This window comes from Aricia agestis, chromosome 5 (assembly GCF_905147365.1).
Source record: "Aricia agestis chromosome 5, ilAriAges1.1, whole genome shotgun sequence".
NCBI lineage: Eukaryota > Metazoa > Arthropoda > Insecta > Lepidoptera > Lycaenidae > Aricia > Aricia agestis.
The window spans coordinates 21,018,341-21,033,498 of NC_056410.1; the positions used below are offsets into that span (position 1 = coordinate 21,018,341).

Consider the following 15,158-nt stretch of genomic DNA (forward strand, 5'->3'; position numbering starts at 1 on the left):
GACTAAGGCGACTGGCGAGAGACAAGGCGAAGGACCGACTTTTCACATGCCTAACCAACGCATCGATCATCTTTCTTGCAAATAATAATCGTAGTTCTCAGCTTGTATTATTGTAACTAAACTAAAGAAGTACTTATATTATTCTAACATAACAAAAAAAAACATTGGTTCGATTGTTCGAACTTCTGAGTCTAGCAAGCCAAGCGAGCTCTAAATCCCTGGACCACGGAGGTAGTTTTCCTTTAACATTGAGAATAACAGAGTGTTGACTTGTGGTTCATAATTTAATGTCATTGATTGGAAGATATTATATAATATTATATAATTCTTTCATATTGTATTTGCGACTGTAATCATATAATAACAAATTTGCAGGTAACAAATATAATGTATATATATTGCTTCAGATAATATACATTATCTGAATTCCATTTCCGATTGAGACTATTTAGTTGTCAAGAACAAGAACGGGTGGTCCTGACGACCGATACTGTGCTCTTACGCTGTATAAAGCGCTGTTGGCTGTGCGATGAATAATTCATGGAGTATCAGTTTATGCCCAGGCGGCTTGTTAGTGCAAGCGAGCAAATACTTCCTGAATGACGTCGGGGGACCGAGAGAAGACTCTGCATTTTTGGTATTTGTTTTTGAAGAATTGTAGTAGCATTATGTGCTTTAGGATGTTATTCATAAGCTTGACGGTTATAAAATAGGTAGTGTTTGTAATATCTTGTACTATTATCTATTCTGTGGTAATATTATGAATTACCACAATATTTGTGGTAACAAAATAATGAGAAATTCAATAAGAACACTCTACTTGCTTATGAATAAGATTCTGTGGTGTTCTTGTATACTTTTTTCCCGTGCGTTGTTAATGATTCTAGGAATCTTCATTAGCTTTTCTTCTCTAAGGCATTGCGGATGTTTCTATGCACCTCTATGTTAGTATATAGAAATACCCTTACAGGCCTTTCCCAAAGATATAGAAATTAAATAAATAATAAATAAATAAATTGATTTTTTTATAAAGCAAATGGGTTATAATTTTAGAAGAAGATTTTAACATTAGAAGAGGCGCAAGGTCGTAATGTTCCAGAAATACTCCTGCAGAATCGTTATGTGTAGGAACTTGATGACCGAGTAGGTACATAATATGAATGTCCTGGCGATACATAAACTGCATCTTGGTGGATATTAATGGGAGCTCAGGGCGGGATAATTAATATCAGCTAAATTGGTTTGCGGACGCCGGCGCAATATGATTGAGAGAATTATAAGATTATGCGTCCTCGTGATGGATTGTGGGCTGTTGTGATGACTGATTGCTGTTAACGGAGTGAAATTACAATAGTGAATAGCGTTTATGTGTCAATTGACACAAGTGGATGAAGCACGTAATCAACTATTTGAAAACTATCGTTTTTTGCGTAAATAGAGGTTTCAGGACCGGGAAAATTATATTAATTAAAAAATGTGGACTCTATGTATAGATTCCAAAATTGTCATCGGTTTTTAGAAAAATTATATGTTATGTACTCAATTAAAATTGTGAGGATGAGGAGCCTGGTGACATAAAACACAGGCTTAGCCTAGCTTGGGCACCAGACTCGTACAATATAATATTTGGGAATGAGAATGTAAGTGTGTACTAAATTAATAAGGACAAGAATGTACTATTAAACAGCTCTATATTGTATTGTTCTGATAAATAATATATTTAGCTTATCTTATTTTATCTTACCTAGATATATAAGGTAGATGATGAGGTAAGTTAGATACAAGTTTTTTTTTTTCAAATTATAAGGAAAAAATCTAACTATTTATTATGTAGTAAAATGTTAGTTACCCACTTTATCCTTGTCGTCCTAGTGCAAATACAAATTTTTAAAAGTGGTCGAGCATCGTTTACTAATATTTCACGGGGTTGGTAATTATCAATAAGAACTAGGCATTAAAACTCAAACTTATTAAACATGTTGCTAAAGACTGAGCTTCAATTATTTCAACATATTAGCAGTACTCGTCTATACGAGTCTCTTACAATCGCGGCGCTAAAGGGCGCTATGCACACACATTAGGTGGAACTGTGGTTGCAGAATAAACACAATCAATCACCTCAGTGCGACTCTACTCTGCGGCAGTTTCGTCTACCGTGCACCTACGTACAGTTGGCGACATTGATGTTCAATTAATTACTAGTGTATTGAACGGCTAGATTGGCGATTGCATGGGATATACTCGTACACTGATAAATAATACGCGATTTCAATAGCCTTTTACAATCCTACTAATATTATAAAGGCGAAACTTTGTTTGGATGTATGGATGTTTGTTACTCTTTCACGAAAAAACTACTGAACGGATTTTAATGAAACTTTACAATAACACATAAGCTACAATTTTAACCGACTTTCAAAATGGGGGAGGTGTTATGTTCGTGTTCTTATGTTCAACGATTACTTCGCCGTTTGTTAACCGATTTTCAAAATTTTTCTTTTGGTATATATGGTATCATTCCAATTTGGTATTATATTCACAAAAGTGGTGATCTGATGAAGGATCCATAAGTAATCTAGGGAACTCCTCAAAATTTATAGGGAAACATGTGGTGACTTCGGTTTCGTGAGAAGTATTCTAAGCATATGCTACCAACAAGTAAGATTTTGCACTGAGGTATACCTGGTATACCGTGGTTCGGAAGGTGCTAAGAGAACTCCTGATTCTTTATAGATACAAGTTTAGGAGTTTCGGCGTTGTTTTAAAAACGGAAAGCATATGCTACTATGCAAATTACATTCATCATCAACATCATCATAATCATCACTACCATATTATACTATGTATTGGTACTTTTCATAGTCTTTTAGATCGAGGCTCGAGGTTGTCAAGCGATAATAAAAAAGTCTATACCTACCTAATATTATAAACCTGAAGAGTATGTTTGCTTGAACGCGTTAATCTCAGGAACTACAGGTCTAATTTAAAAACTTATTTCAGTATTAGATAGCTCATTTATCGAGTAAGACTATAGGCTAAGACTAATACGACCGAAGAAACTCAGGAAAATGTGAGAAAAACAGGGGAAATATTAGAAATTACGACCTACTGGAGCAATTTTTATGGCAATATTTGGCACAGATATAGAGTAGACCAAGTGAAGGGAGTAGGGACATAAGAGCTATTTTTATGGGAAAATGTACGGTTTCCGTAAAATTCCTAATTTACGCGGGCGAAGCCGCGCGGGACATCTAGTTGCCCAATAATTTAAGTATGTTTTTTGAAAGTATTGTCTTCGTTACTCAGAATAAAGTGTAAATTCTTGATAAGCTATCAGTCATTTCATAGCAATTGTGAAGAAGCTCTGAGTAAGGAATATTTGGGATCTCCGGATTTTTGTTTGGTTAAATTGTTACGGTCAAAAACGCATTTAACAACTTTACATCAGTAATTGTTTGTTTTGTTTTCTGGTCAAAATCGTCATTTTTCACAATCCAATAGTATGTTCAATTATTTGTAATTCAGTTTACCACGCAGCACGCTGTTGTCAACCAAAATTTCCATTGTAATGTTCAGCTGAGTGTACTGACGGCTGAAACAACTACCGTTGAATCATTGGAACGAGAGATAATAATTGACCACACAGTATCCACTATTTGATTTCCATGTACAGATTTGAATTTATAGGTAGGGAGACAGAGAGAGAGGTACAGACTGAGAGGGGAAGTCTTGCACGGAATCCCTCGAATAGATCGTCAGCTGGGAATTGAACGGAGTAAGTGGCTGTATAGCTTTTGTGTTAGCATAGACTTGTGTGAACTGTGAGACTCGACTTGGATGCAGAGTTCTATTGTTTGTCTAAGGCAACCTTTCCCAAAGTGGGCGATAATGCCCCCTTGTACGCGCTGAAGGTCTGAAGGCGGTGTGGGACCCAGAAAAAAATGGAGGCGGTGTGTAGAGGCTTGGGGGATGATATCATCTGGATGCATTTTAAATTGAAATAAAGGGGGCGCTAAAACATAATTTGCTCTCTAAGTGGGCAGTAGACAAAATAAGTTTGGGAACCTCTGGTCTAAGGCAAAGGATCGGAGTGTAGTTTTGTGTCAGGCAAAATCCGATGACTTTACTGACCGAAGTTTATTCTAACAGAAATTGAAACAATGTTACGCTGTATAAAAACTTGTGTAAAAAATTTTGCAACAAGATAAAAATAATAACCAGAAGGAGAGAGGAATTAGAATATTCTTTAATCTTTAGTCTAGACTTGACCTCATAAGTTATACACGATTTGGCAACAAACATTTATATAATTTTATGTAAGAAAATTCAATATTGTCCAAGAGAATTGTAAGAATAAAAATACCATAAAGACTAAGAAATTCACTTATAAGTTGTGGGCGCGCAGGCGCGTAGGCCGCTCCTAGCTCGCGGGATATTCGCAAAACAGTTGCTATTCTACCGCGACGGGGGCGCCACGGCCGCCATCTTGTTTCCCCGAGCCCGCGAAACCGTAAGCGAACTTTTAAAACAAAGTAAAGAATGATGACATAGAATGTAACAGTGACAAAAGTGCTGTGAAACCTGTGATGATGTGTCCGTTACTTTTCGTATATTTTATTTTGGGAGTTTCAGTGCTTTTTCGATGTACGGATTCAGTTGGTAAGACTTTTTTCAAGTTTTTCTATAGATAAGGTACTTTAAAACTTTATACTGAGTAACTATATTACTAGTAGATAATATAAGAGACAACTTTTTTTTGGAAATTTTGGGAAGAGTTATCTAGATAAACAATAAAATAAAATATTAATTTTATATATTTAAAACTAATATTATAATATAACATAGATTTGTTAAGTATACTTATAAATTATAATCAAAGAATAACAATTGATTTCCCAGCTCTCTCTTCAATCCTTTGTTGAACTAAAATAATTGAAAAATAGAACGGATAATTCAGACGGCCGGGCGGATTTTTGTTTGCATTTCATTATGTTTAAATCTGCTCAACCTGGAATATAATGAGAATTTTAAACCCCTTTTACAAAGTATTATAGCGGGTCCTGTTCGGGATATAATATTTCCAGCTTATGGCTTCGGTTGTAATATTATCGTAAAATAAATTATAATATTTCATCGATATTTTTTATGATTTGTTTTACGTGTTCTTTGTTCGATGAAAAGTAATCTCACCACATAGGAAGTACCTATGTGGATATAAATGTACGTAATAAATTCTGAATTGTACAGTTTTAATATAATAATTTAATGATTTTTAATTATTTTGTGTTACATATAATATTATGAATTTCTACAATATAAAAATTATAGTTGTTTTTATCACAAACTAACAGGTTATGTAACTGACTAATTAGAACTTTTCAACGCATAATACTTTTTTCTTCAACCATGCGTACCCCGTACCTTGGTTCAAGCGTTTCGGGAGCCAATTTGCTTTCATTTATATTCATTTTGTACTGATGAGATCAAGGCATCGATTGGAAAGTATTTTCTTTGTTACATTTCATAATAATCCGTCTGTTTTGAGCGTGATCCAGCAGCTTCTTTAAGTACCTTTAAGGAAATATGACTACTAAAACTCACCAAGGAATATGTTAAGACCATTTCTTTAACCCATCAATCCCCAAGCGCCAGCCGGCTGCCGCATAACAATTGAATACGAACAACCAACCAATCGTGGGTAACAATTGATACCCACGATGGAGGTGTTAATCGTAGCTTAACTCTTATCAAAAACTTTATTGTCAAAAAGGACTAACTGCCGCACTCAGCGACATTTAATTATGATTAGCCTTCAATTTAATTAAGAGCTTGACTGATAAATGTACTGATATACATGGGAGAGCCATGCTTCGGCACGAATGGGCCGGCTCGACCGGAGAAATGCCACGTTCTCACAGAAAACCGGCGTGAAACAGCGCTTGCGCTGTGTTTCGCTGAGTCAGTGAGTTTACCGGAGGCCTAATCCCTTACCCTATTCCCTTCCCTGACCTCCCCTATTCCCTTCCATTCCCATTCCTACCCTCTCCTATTACCCTATTCCCTCTTAAAAGGCCGGCAACGCACTTGCAGCTCTTCTAATGCTGCGAATGTCTATGGGCGACGGAAGTTGCTTTCCATCAGGTGACCCGTTTGCTCGTCTGTCCCCTTATTTCATTAAAAAAAATGAGGCTTTAAATGTCAAAATTGTAAATTAATTACATTTAGGGCCTGTTTCACCACTTCCTGACAAAGTGCCGTATAGGCTAACCACAAATTTTTGATAGATTCTCCATACTCTATCTGTTAAGTTAAGTGGTGGATAGTCTATCCAACACTTATCAGAAAGTGGTGAAACAGGTCCTTAAGTAATTACATAAATTGTAATGTTCGTTTCTGACTGCGGCAGTTAGGGCTTGTTTCACCACTCACTGATAAGTGCTAGGCTATCTGCAATTCTTATCTGACAGATACAGTAAAGAGTATCTGTCGCATAAGTTGCGGATAGCCTATTCGGCACTTATCAGTCAGTAGCGAAACAGCTCCTTAGCGACCTAAAACAAAAACGCAAATTAAAAAGAGGTACGAGTATTAATAAATAAAACATGTAAATAATTTCAGCAGATAAATTAATTTAAGTAGGACATTAACAAACAGTGAATGAGGTTAAATAATGAGGTAAATGATGTTGAAAAGGGTCCGGCTGTCCTCATGCGGTGGAGGGACCCTCGTGGCCACTACATCAACCTATTTGCTTACCGCAATTACCTATTTTTTTTAAACTATCTACGGTCGAATAGTTTATTTACAAGAGAGTAAAGATAGAAGTTTAAACGGGCCAGGCATACATTTTAGCCGTGCGTAAGATAGAAAATTTTTGAGAAATACTATTACTTCTCTTTCCTTATAATATACTAGCGGCCCGGCCCGGCTTCGCACGGGTGGACATTGGTTTTTAAATTATTTTTTTTAAATAAAGGTAGTCAATCTTTAAGTTAAGCAGAACATAAAAATAGTTTACATTATTTAGCCTGCAACTACTATATTATAATTATTATGTACATATAACACATTTTTATTGTATTTTTTTTTTATATTTTTATATTTTAAGTGTTATGTTTGATTATTTTATCCTTACCTGCAGAAGATACTATTATTTATAATATTTTGCAATTTCTTCATGTTTTTTTTTTTGTTTAAAATATTTTATGTTTTTTTTTTTGTAGTTTTATGCTTTATTATTTTATGCTTACCTACATCTACTATTATATACATTTTGAGATTTTCTATTTGTTTTTGTATAAAGTATTTTTGTTGTACTTTTGCGCTTTATGTTTTTTTACACCATACTTCTTTTTGCGTAAAAGATTCCATTAAAATTGGGTTAAAGCTTCCCTGTAAACGATATTTGATGTTGTTTTATTTTGTGGCAGCAAAATAAATTGATTATCAGCAGCTCCAACTCGAGATAGGCCAACGTATAGTTGACCATGAGTAAAACATTCTTTTCGTAGGTCGATGCCTACTAATTTGAAAGTTTGACCTTGGGACTTGTTAATAGTCAATGCGAAAGATATTTTTACCAGAAATTGAAGCCGTTTAAATGGGATTGGCAGATCAGTTGGAATCATCGGTATCCTCGGTATATGAGCTAGTTGACCAGCTGCTGGGCCGGTGATAATGGTAGCTACAATTAAATTGTCCTTTAATTCCTTAATAAGCAGCCTTGTCCCATTGCACATATTTGGTGGGCATAAATTTCTCAAAAGCGTGATTGGAATTCCGATTTTTAACGTCAGTTCGTGTGGTGGAAGTCCAGAAGGATTCAGCGAATTTAAAAACTCCTGTGGATAACGGACTGCATTTTCGATATTAGTGACGGTGTCGATCGATAGCATTTATAAAGCATAAGCAAGAAGGAATATTTTGGTAGATTTTTCACACAATTATTAACACTTAATACGGTTCCCTTTTTTCTCTCATTAAATATAGCCTATATTCAGCAGAAATAGTGTGGATTAAAAAATATGCATTAATACTTCCATCGTGCATCGGCATCGTGGGTATCGCAGACACAATAGATCTTCAATTGTTATGCTGGCAGCCGGCTGCCGCTATTGGAGATTTATAGTTAAAGAAATTAATTAATTATAATAGCAATCAAAAATAATAGGTAGTCATTCAAAACTTATTTTAAAGTATAGTCTATAATTTATAAAGCATAAGCAAGAAGGAATATTTTGGTAGATTTTTCACACAATTATTAACACTTAATACGGTTCCCTTTTTTCTCTCATTAAATATAGCCTATATTCAGCAGAAATAGTGTGGATTAAAAAATATGCATTAATACTTCCATCGTGCATCGGCATCGTGGGTATCGCAGACACAATAGATCTTCAATTGTTATGCGGGCAGCCGGCTGCCGCTATTGGAGATTTATAGTTAAAGAAATGAATTAATTATAATATCAATCAAAAATAATAGTCATTCAAAACTTATTTTAAAAAGTTCTAAAAATATTACTTTCGTAGTCATAACTTTTAAAGCTTTTTTGAAATTAGGATTATAATAATGAAGCACGATAGTCTATATCAAATCAATAAAGCAGCACCCGGCTGTCGCATAACTATTGAAAATCTATTGTGTCTGCGATTCCCACGATCGAGGTAATATTTACGTGGACTCTCCGGGCGAGTCTGTGGCACTGATAATTAAATCTCTCCCCTACCGCACGCACACCCGCGCATCGCGCCTTGACGCCCAATTCGCAACGTGCAGCAGAAATCGTAATATTTTAATTTCGCCATAACATTAAAACCAAACGTCCAATTTTAATCATTCAAAGACCAAATATTATCTACATTAACTGTACTTAGTGATGAAATAATTTATTTTGATAAGGGTCAATAGCATGATTTAAATAAACGCATTTAAATATAGTCCAAAAAAAATTCTAGATTTTTTAATAAAAAAATGGTTATTGTGCCTCACTCAACATAGATAGGTATAGTGTGTCGCGGACTTTTTTGTAGATATTTAAAAGATCTATAATTACTTAGAACATTTTATGCCTCTATCTTTTATAGTTTAGGCAGCGTACGCAAAATAAGTAACTTTTCTGGTTGATTTTTTAAACCTTGTGTCCGAAAATCCCAAATATCTTACGGAGCCTTATATTTTTCCAAAATAAAAATTAGCCTATGTTCAGCAGAAATAATGCAGGATTCCAATGGTAAAAGAATTTTTCAAATCGGTCCAGTAGTTTCGGAGCCTATTCGACTCAAACAAACAAACAAACAAACAAACAAACAAAAAATCAAATCTTTCCTCTTTATAATAGTAGTGTAGATTACGTATAAGATTACGTAGTACCTAGATGACCGAGCTTTGCTCGGTATAGCAAACACTCATTGACTTCGTTTTACTTAATAACGCCATCTGCTGGTCGTTAAAACAATTAGTTGCTAACAAAATAGTATTATTCGTCAATAGATGTCAGGAAGAGTCATATTTTTCAGTTTATCGATTATCGATAAAACACGAATAAAAAGACATTTTCTGAAAATGATTCCTAGCTACATCGATTTATCGCCCCCGAAACCCCCTATATACTAAATTTAATGAAAATCGTTGGAGCCGATTCCGAGATTCCAATTATATATATATAGATATATACGAGAATTGCTCGTTTAAAGATATAAGATATATTATAAGGATAATATAATAGAGTTTCACTCTTTTTAACTGTCTAAAAAGTGCACAGTTCACTAAAATCTATACAAATTTTATCTCTACATTTTCCGCGTTTATACTACCGCTAAATACATACGATTGGGAAGTAATTTGATGCGATTGGCGAAAATCTTATTCTATAATTGATTTGTAGCCTATTCAATAATTGATTTGTATGAAACAATTTACTTGTTTTATAAAAATCGATTTTGATAGATACAAACGTCTAGCGATGATTCTATCACGTCACGTCTCTACATCAGTAGTGCATTAGATATTTTATAAAAAAACAAATACTGGTCCTTCGAGCCCGAAAACAAGTTTACATAACGTTCAGCCACATAAACCCTCACGACGGCCGAGGGACCGAATTTACTCCAAATAAGTTTTTCTTACCCTTTATTAGGGGGTAAAATATTCCCCCGGCAACACGTTACTTACGGAGGGACAATGGATAAATTATAACCCCTCACGACATTGTGGATCTGTTAAATACTTTTCACTTACCACTTATGTTTCGTCTAATTTTGTTTCGAACAAGAAGAAACTAATAACCGTTTTAAGCGGTTTTTTCATACCTCTTATTTGCACGATTAATCCTATGTTTTATAAGAGGAGAGACTTTGAACTTGGCAAGAAGAATTTTCAAAATTGAACCCGTAAAAAAATCAAATAAGAATAAAAAAAAATGTAATTGTACTCGTTACAAACACTTATTTTACGCGGGAGCATTTGCTGCAGTAAAAACTAGTTATTAATATTTTTATGTAAAATCAAATATTATGAACAAATTGTTCATAGTTGAGTTTATTTTCGTGTTGACACGAATATTTTTGTGTCATTGCGATTAAAAGGACCGGTGTCATTTTATATTCTTTTGGATTTCGAATTTCATCGTCAACGTTTGGGAATGAATAACGTCGAATTTTTTTAAATAAACTTGGAACAAGCCAATTGTATAAATATTTGGGTAATCAATTTAAAGAACATTTAAATTGTTGACCCTGAAACGCGTTACATTTTCAAATTACTATCAGAGAAGTTCATTCATGGGCATATGGCGGACCTACGTAATTTGGTCGCGTTATGTCAAATCTAGCTGATAGCTGATGACGTACATTGAATTGATATAACCCGACATTTCATCGATGGTATTTTATTTATTTATTTACCAATACAAACAATTAAAAAAATTTATATAATATTAAGCACTAATAAAAAAAGTACGTTTAGTGACGTAGGTTTAGTGACGAGTACTAGTTAGTTTACGTCTAGTCTATGTACAATAATAATTATTATAATTAGAAGTAAGATGAGTGCATTCCAGTGGTATTATAAATTATAAGAATAGTATCAAAGATTTGAAAGAATTCTATTTTGTCTCGTTTTTCCACGGTGACGGCTTAAAATAATATAATAATTATTGAGCTACATATGTTGTCATATACTTTGTGGGGAATAATATTTTGTTCGTAAGCCTCAAAACTTATTTTTAACTGAGCGAAGATCATAGATGTCATTTCAAACACTATAATTACTGTCTTTTTAGAAATTTATTCAGAACCTCCAGCTTTCAGACAAATTCGTTAACGCGTTTCAGGATTGTGCGCCGCTTAGTAAGCTCCAATATTATTTCGGGTATGAAGAAACGGTCAAAACAGGCCGATCCACATCCGACATGAGTTTCCCAACAAACATTGCAACACGGCAATTTTATATATATTTCGATTTCAACGTTGCGTTCTATTTTGCATGACAATCTAACACTTTTTACTAATTTGCTGTAAAAAGTTATCGGATAAGCGTATTTAAAGTCGAAATTCGACACACGTTAAGCGCTCAACATCCCAGCGGAGCTCTTCCGAACAGTCTTCTGAATACTTCGTATCAGTTAGAGTATACAGTATTTCAGCAGTTAACTTGCAACAAATCTCAAACGCCTCCATAAAGATTCTATTACGAGCCTGGAGGCCCCCGGGGCGCATTACTCCCAATAAGGTAGCGTGCTAAGTGCCTGTTTTACTTTTACGACTATATTTTTATTTCATACTTTATTCCGTCGTTTTATGCGGAGGTAAGTGAGAAAAAGTGAACCGATAAATTGTGTATGAAATAACAAATGGCGCGCGAGATGGCCTTTTATTTTTTTATTAGTCATATTTTAGAGGCAGTTTTTTATTCGACTGTATGTACTGTCGAATAAAGAACTGCCTTTAAAGTCATATTGTGACTTCTGGGTATAATATTATGCTAGGTTAAAAATTGAATAATAGTTGATTATTTCATCTATACTTAATATTATAATATTATAATTGGGAAGAGTTTGTTTGTTTGTTTGTTTGTTTGTTTGTTTGTTTGTTTGTTTGAACGCGCTAATCTCAGGAACTACTGGTCCGATTTAAAAAATTATTCCAGTGTTAGATATCTCATTGATCGAGGAAGGTTATAAGCTATATTTTATCACGCTAAGACTAATTGGAACGAAGAAATAGAGGAAAATTTGGAAAAAACGGGGGAAATTATATGAAAGGGCCTGTTTGAACGCGCTAATCTCAGGAATTGCTTATCCGATTTGAAAAATTCTTTTAATGTTAGATAGCTCATTCATCGACGTAGGCTATAGGCTATATTTTATCTCGCTAAGATTTATAAGAGCGAAGAAATAAATGAAAATGTGGAAAAAACGGGGGAAATAATATGGAATTGCTTATTATATTATGAACTACTGGAGCAATTTTTATGTTATTTGGCAAACATGAAGAATAGACCACGTGAAAGGACATGGGCTATTTTTTCCTGCAAAATGTACGGTTGCGTGGAATTCCTAAATTACGCAAGCGAAGCCGCGCGGAACATCTATATATATAATAAAATCGTAGAAAAGTCAATTCTGTATATTGAATATTTTTGTACTTGGGATGTGATCTACTATGGTAACGCGGACGAAGTCGCGGGCAACAGCTAGTGTTATATATCTTTCCTTATCTTAGATATTTATGTTTAACTGACTGTCAATTAGACTGATTCAAGACTGAAATGTCGTAACTGACAAAGCAGTGATTATAAAAAGCTATCGTCAATTGCCACAGGCTTTAATTTAATATATCAGCATAAAATTATAATAAATATTAGATTATATTTTGTAACTTAAACACAATATTTAACAATATAAGCAAGCTTATATTAAAATCTTAAGAATTCTTAAGAGAGAAAGACACAAAGGCAAAATTGAAAGAAAAAACTATCCTTAATTAATATAATGAAGGCAAATTCTTTGTAAAGTACTAATTAGCTAAGAAACCTGGAGTTATAAAACCTGTCGTGAAATCAGAAGTTTCTTTGTTCTCGGCTTAGTAACCATGATAACTTAATATAATCAATTCTGAGAGCGTCTTCGTACAGTAAATTAATTTTTAAACAGAATTCTTAGATAAGTTGATTGGTAGCCATAGCAATGTTTTACGCAGAAGCCAAAGGGATTTCGACAGTCTACAAAAGCTTGAAGACAATAATATCTATACTTATAATATTATTATATTATCCATACTAATATTATAATTGGGAAGAGTTTGTTTGTTTGTTTGTTTGAACGAGCTAATCTCAGGAACTACTGGTCCGATTTGAAAACTTCTTTAAGTGTTAGATAGCCCATTCATTTAGGTAGGCTATACTTTATCACGCTAGAATTAATAGGAGCGAAGAAATAGAGGAAAATGTGGAAAAAAACGGGGGAAATTATATGAAAGGGCTTATTTGAACGCGCTAATCTCAGGAACTACTGGTCCGATTTAAAAAAATATTTCAGTGTTAGACAGCCCATTTGTCGGGAAAGGCTATAGGCTATATTTTATCACGCTAAGACTAATAAGAGCGCAGAAATAGATGAAAATGTGGAAAAAACGGGGAAAATTATATGAAATTTCTTATGATCTTATGACCTACTAGAGCAATTTTTATGTTATTTGGCAAACATGAAGAATAGACCACGTGAAGGGACAAAGACTAATTTTTGCTGCAAAATGTACGGTTGCGTGAAATTCCTAAATTACGCAAGCGAAGCTGCGCGGAACATCTATACATAATAAAATCGTAGGAAAGTCAATTCTGTATATTAAATATTTTTGTACTTGGGATGTGATCTACTATGCTAACGCGGACGAAGTCGCGGGCAACAGCTAGTATATTATAATTGGGAAGAGTTTGTTTGTTTGAACGCGCTAATCTCAGGAACCACTAGTCCGATTTGAAAAGTTATTTCAGTGTTAGATAGCCCATTTATCGAGAAGGGCTATAAGCTATATTTTATCACGCTAATGCTAATAGGAGCGAAGAAATAGAGGAAAGTGTGGAAAAAACGGGGGAAAATTATTTAAATGGGCTTATTTGAACGCGGTAATCTCAGGAACTACTGGTCCGATTTAAAAAATTATTTCAGTGTTTGATAGCCTACTCATCGAGAAAGGCTATAGGCTATATATTATTGCACTAAGCCTAACAGAAGCGAAGAAATAGATGAAAGTGTGGAAAAAACGGGGAAAAATTATTTGAATAGGCTTATTTGAGGTCCGATTTGAAAAATTCTTTCAGTGTTTGATAGCCTATTTATTGAGAAAGGCTACAGGCTATATTTTATTGCACTATGACTAATAGAAACGAAGAAATAGAGGAAAGTGTGGAAAAATGGGGGAAATGATTTGAAAGGGCTTATTTAAACGTACTGGAGCAATTTTTATGTTATATGGCACACATGAAGAATAGACCACGTGAAAGGACATAGTTTATTTTTTGCGGAAAAATGTACGGTTTCCGTGACATTCCTAAATGACGCGAGTGAAAATCTAGTTTACAGATAAAAAGACAGTAAAATATTTCTAACACCAGTATAAATATATTAATGGTTCAGAACTTTTTATTTATTAGACTAACATATTAATATTGTGCTTAAGATTCAGGAATTTTCAATGCAAGAAAATACGTGTAGTTCTAAAATAAATAACAACTTTCATAGTTATCTCTCTTCTAAAACTTTATTGTGTTTTCATAACATTTTCCAGAGCGCATTTACAAAACAAATATCTTTTTCCGATATCTTATACACAAACTATTGGAGCATCAGAGAACACGTTACTGGTTCATTTCTTGCAAATGTCTGCATTACATTTGGACTTTATTCTTACAAGAATATGGTTCAACACTGGTAAAGATACTGCCCTCGACTGTACATTCCTCGCAAATGACCCCTCATATCGGTTGGAATGAATCTGAATACCCCATTTTATTGGCGCCCATACACGGTGCCCTGATAAAATAAATATAATATTCTGCTCCAGAACAGATGATTATACTTCAGTCTGAGGCCACTGCATAATGAGTAGAGAATTAGAAATCGATAATAATTATTGCTAACTCCATAATATTATCCTTTG

At 34.2% G+C, this 15,158-nt stretch overlaps 1 protein-coding gene across 1 annotated transcript in view; it reads left to right on the forward strand.

The window, feature by feature from the left end:
- The first annotated feature begins 4,471 nt into the window (after positions 1-4,471).
- LOC121726804 (lachesin-like) overlaps positions 4,472-15,158 on the forward strand; it is an 85,019-nt gene continuing 74,332 nt past the window's right edge. The window contains exon 1 of the mRNA XM_042114336.1: positions 4,472-4,659. Within this exon, the coding sequence (XP_041970270.1) occupies positions 4,587-4,659 (73 nt within the window). The 5' untranslated portion in view covers positions 4,472-4,586. The remainder of the gene's footprint in view (positions 4,660-15,158) is intronic.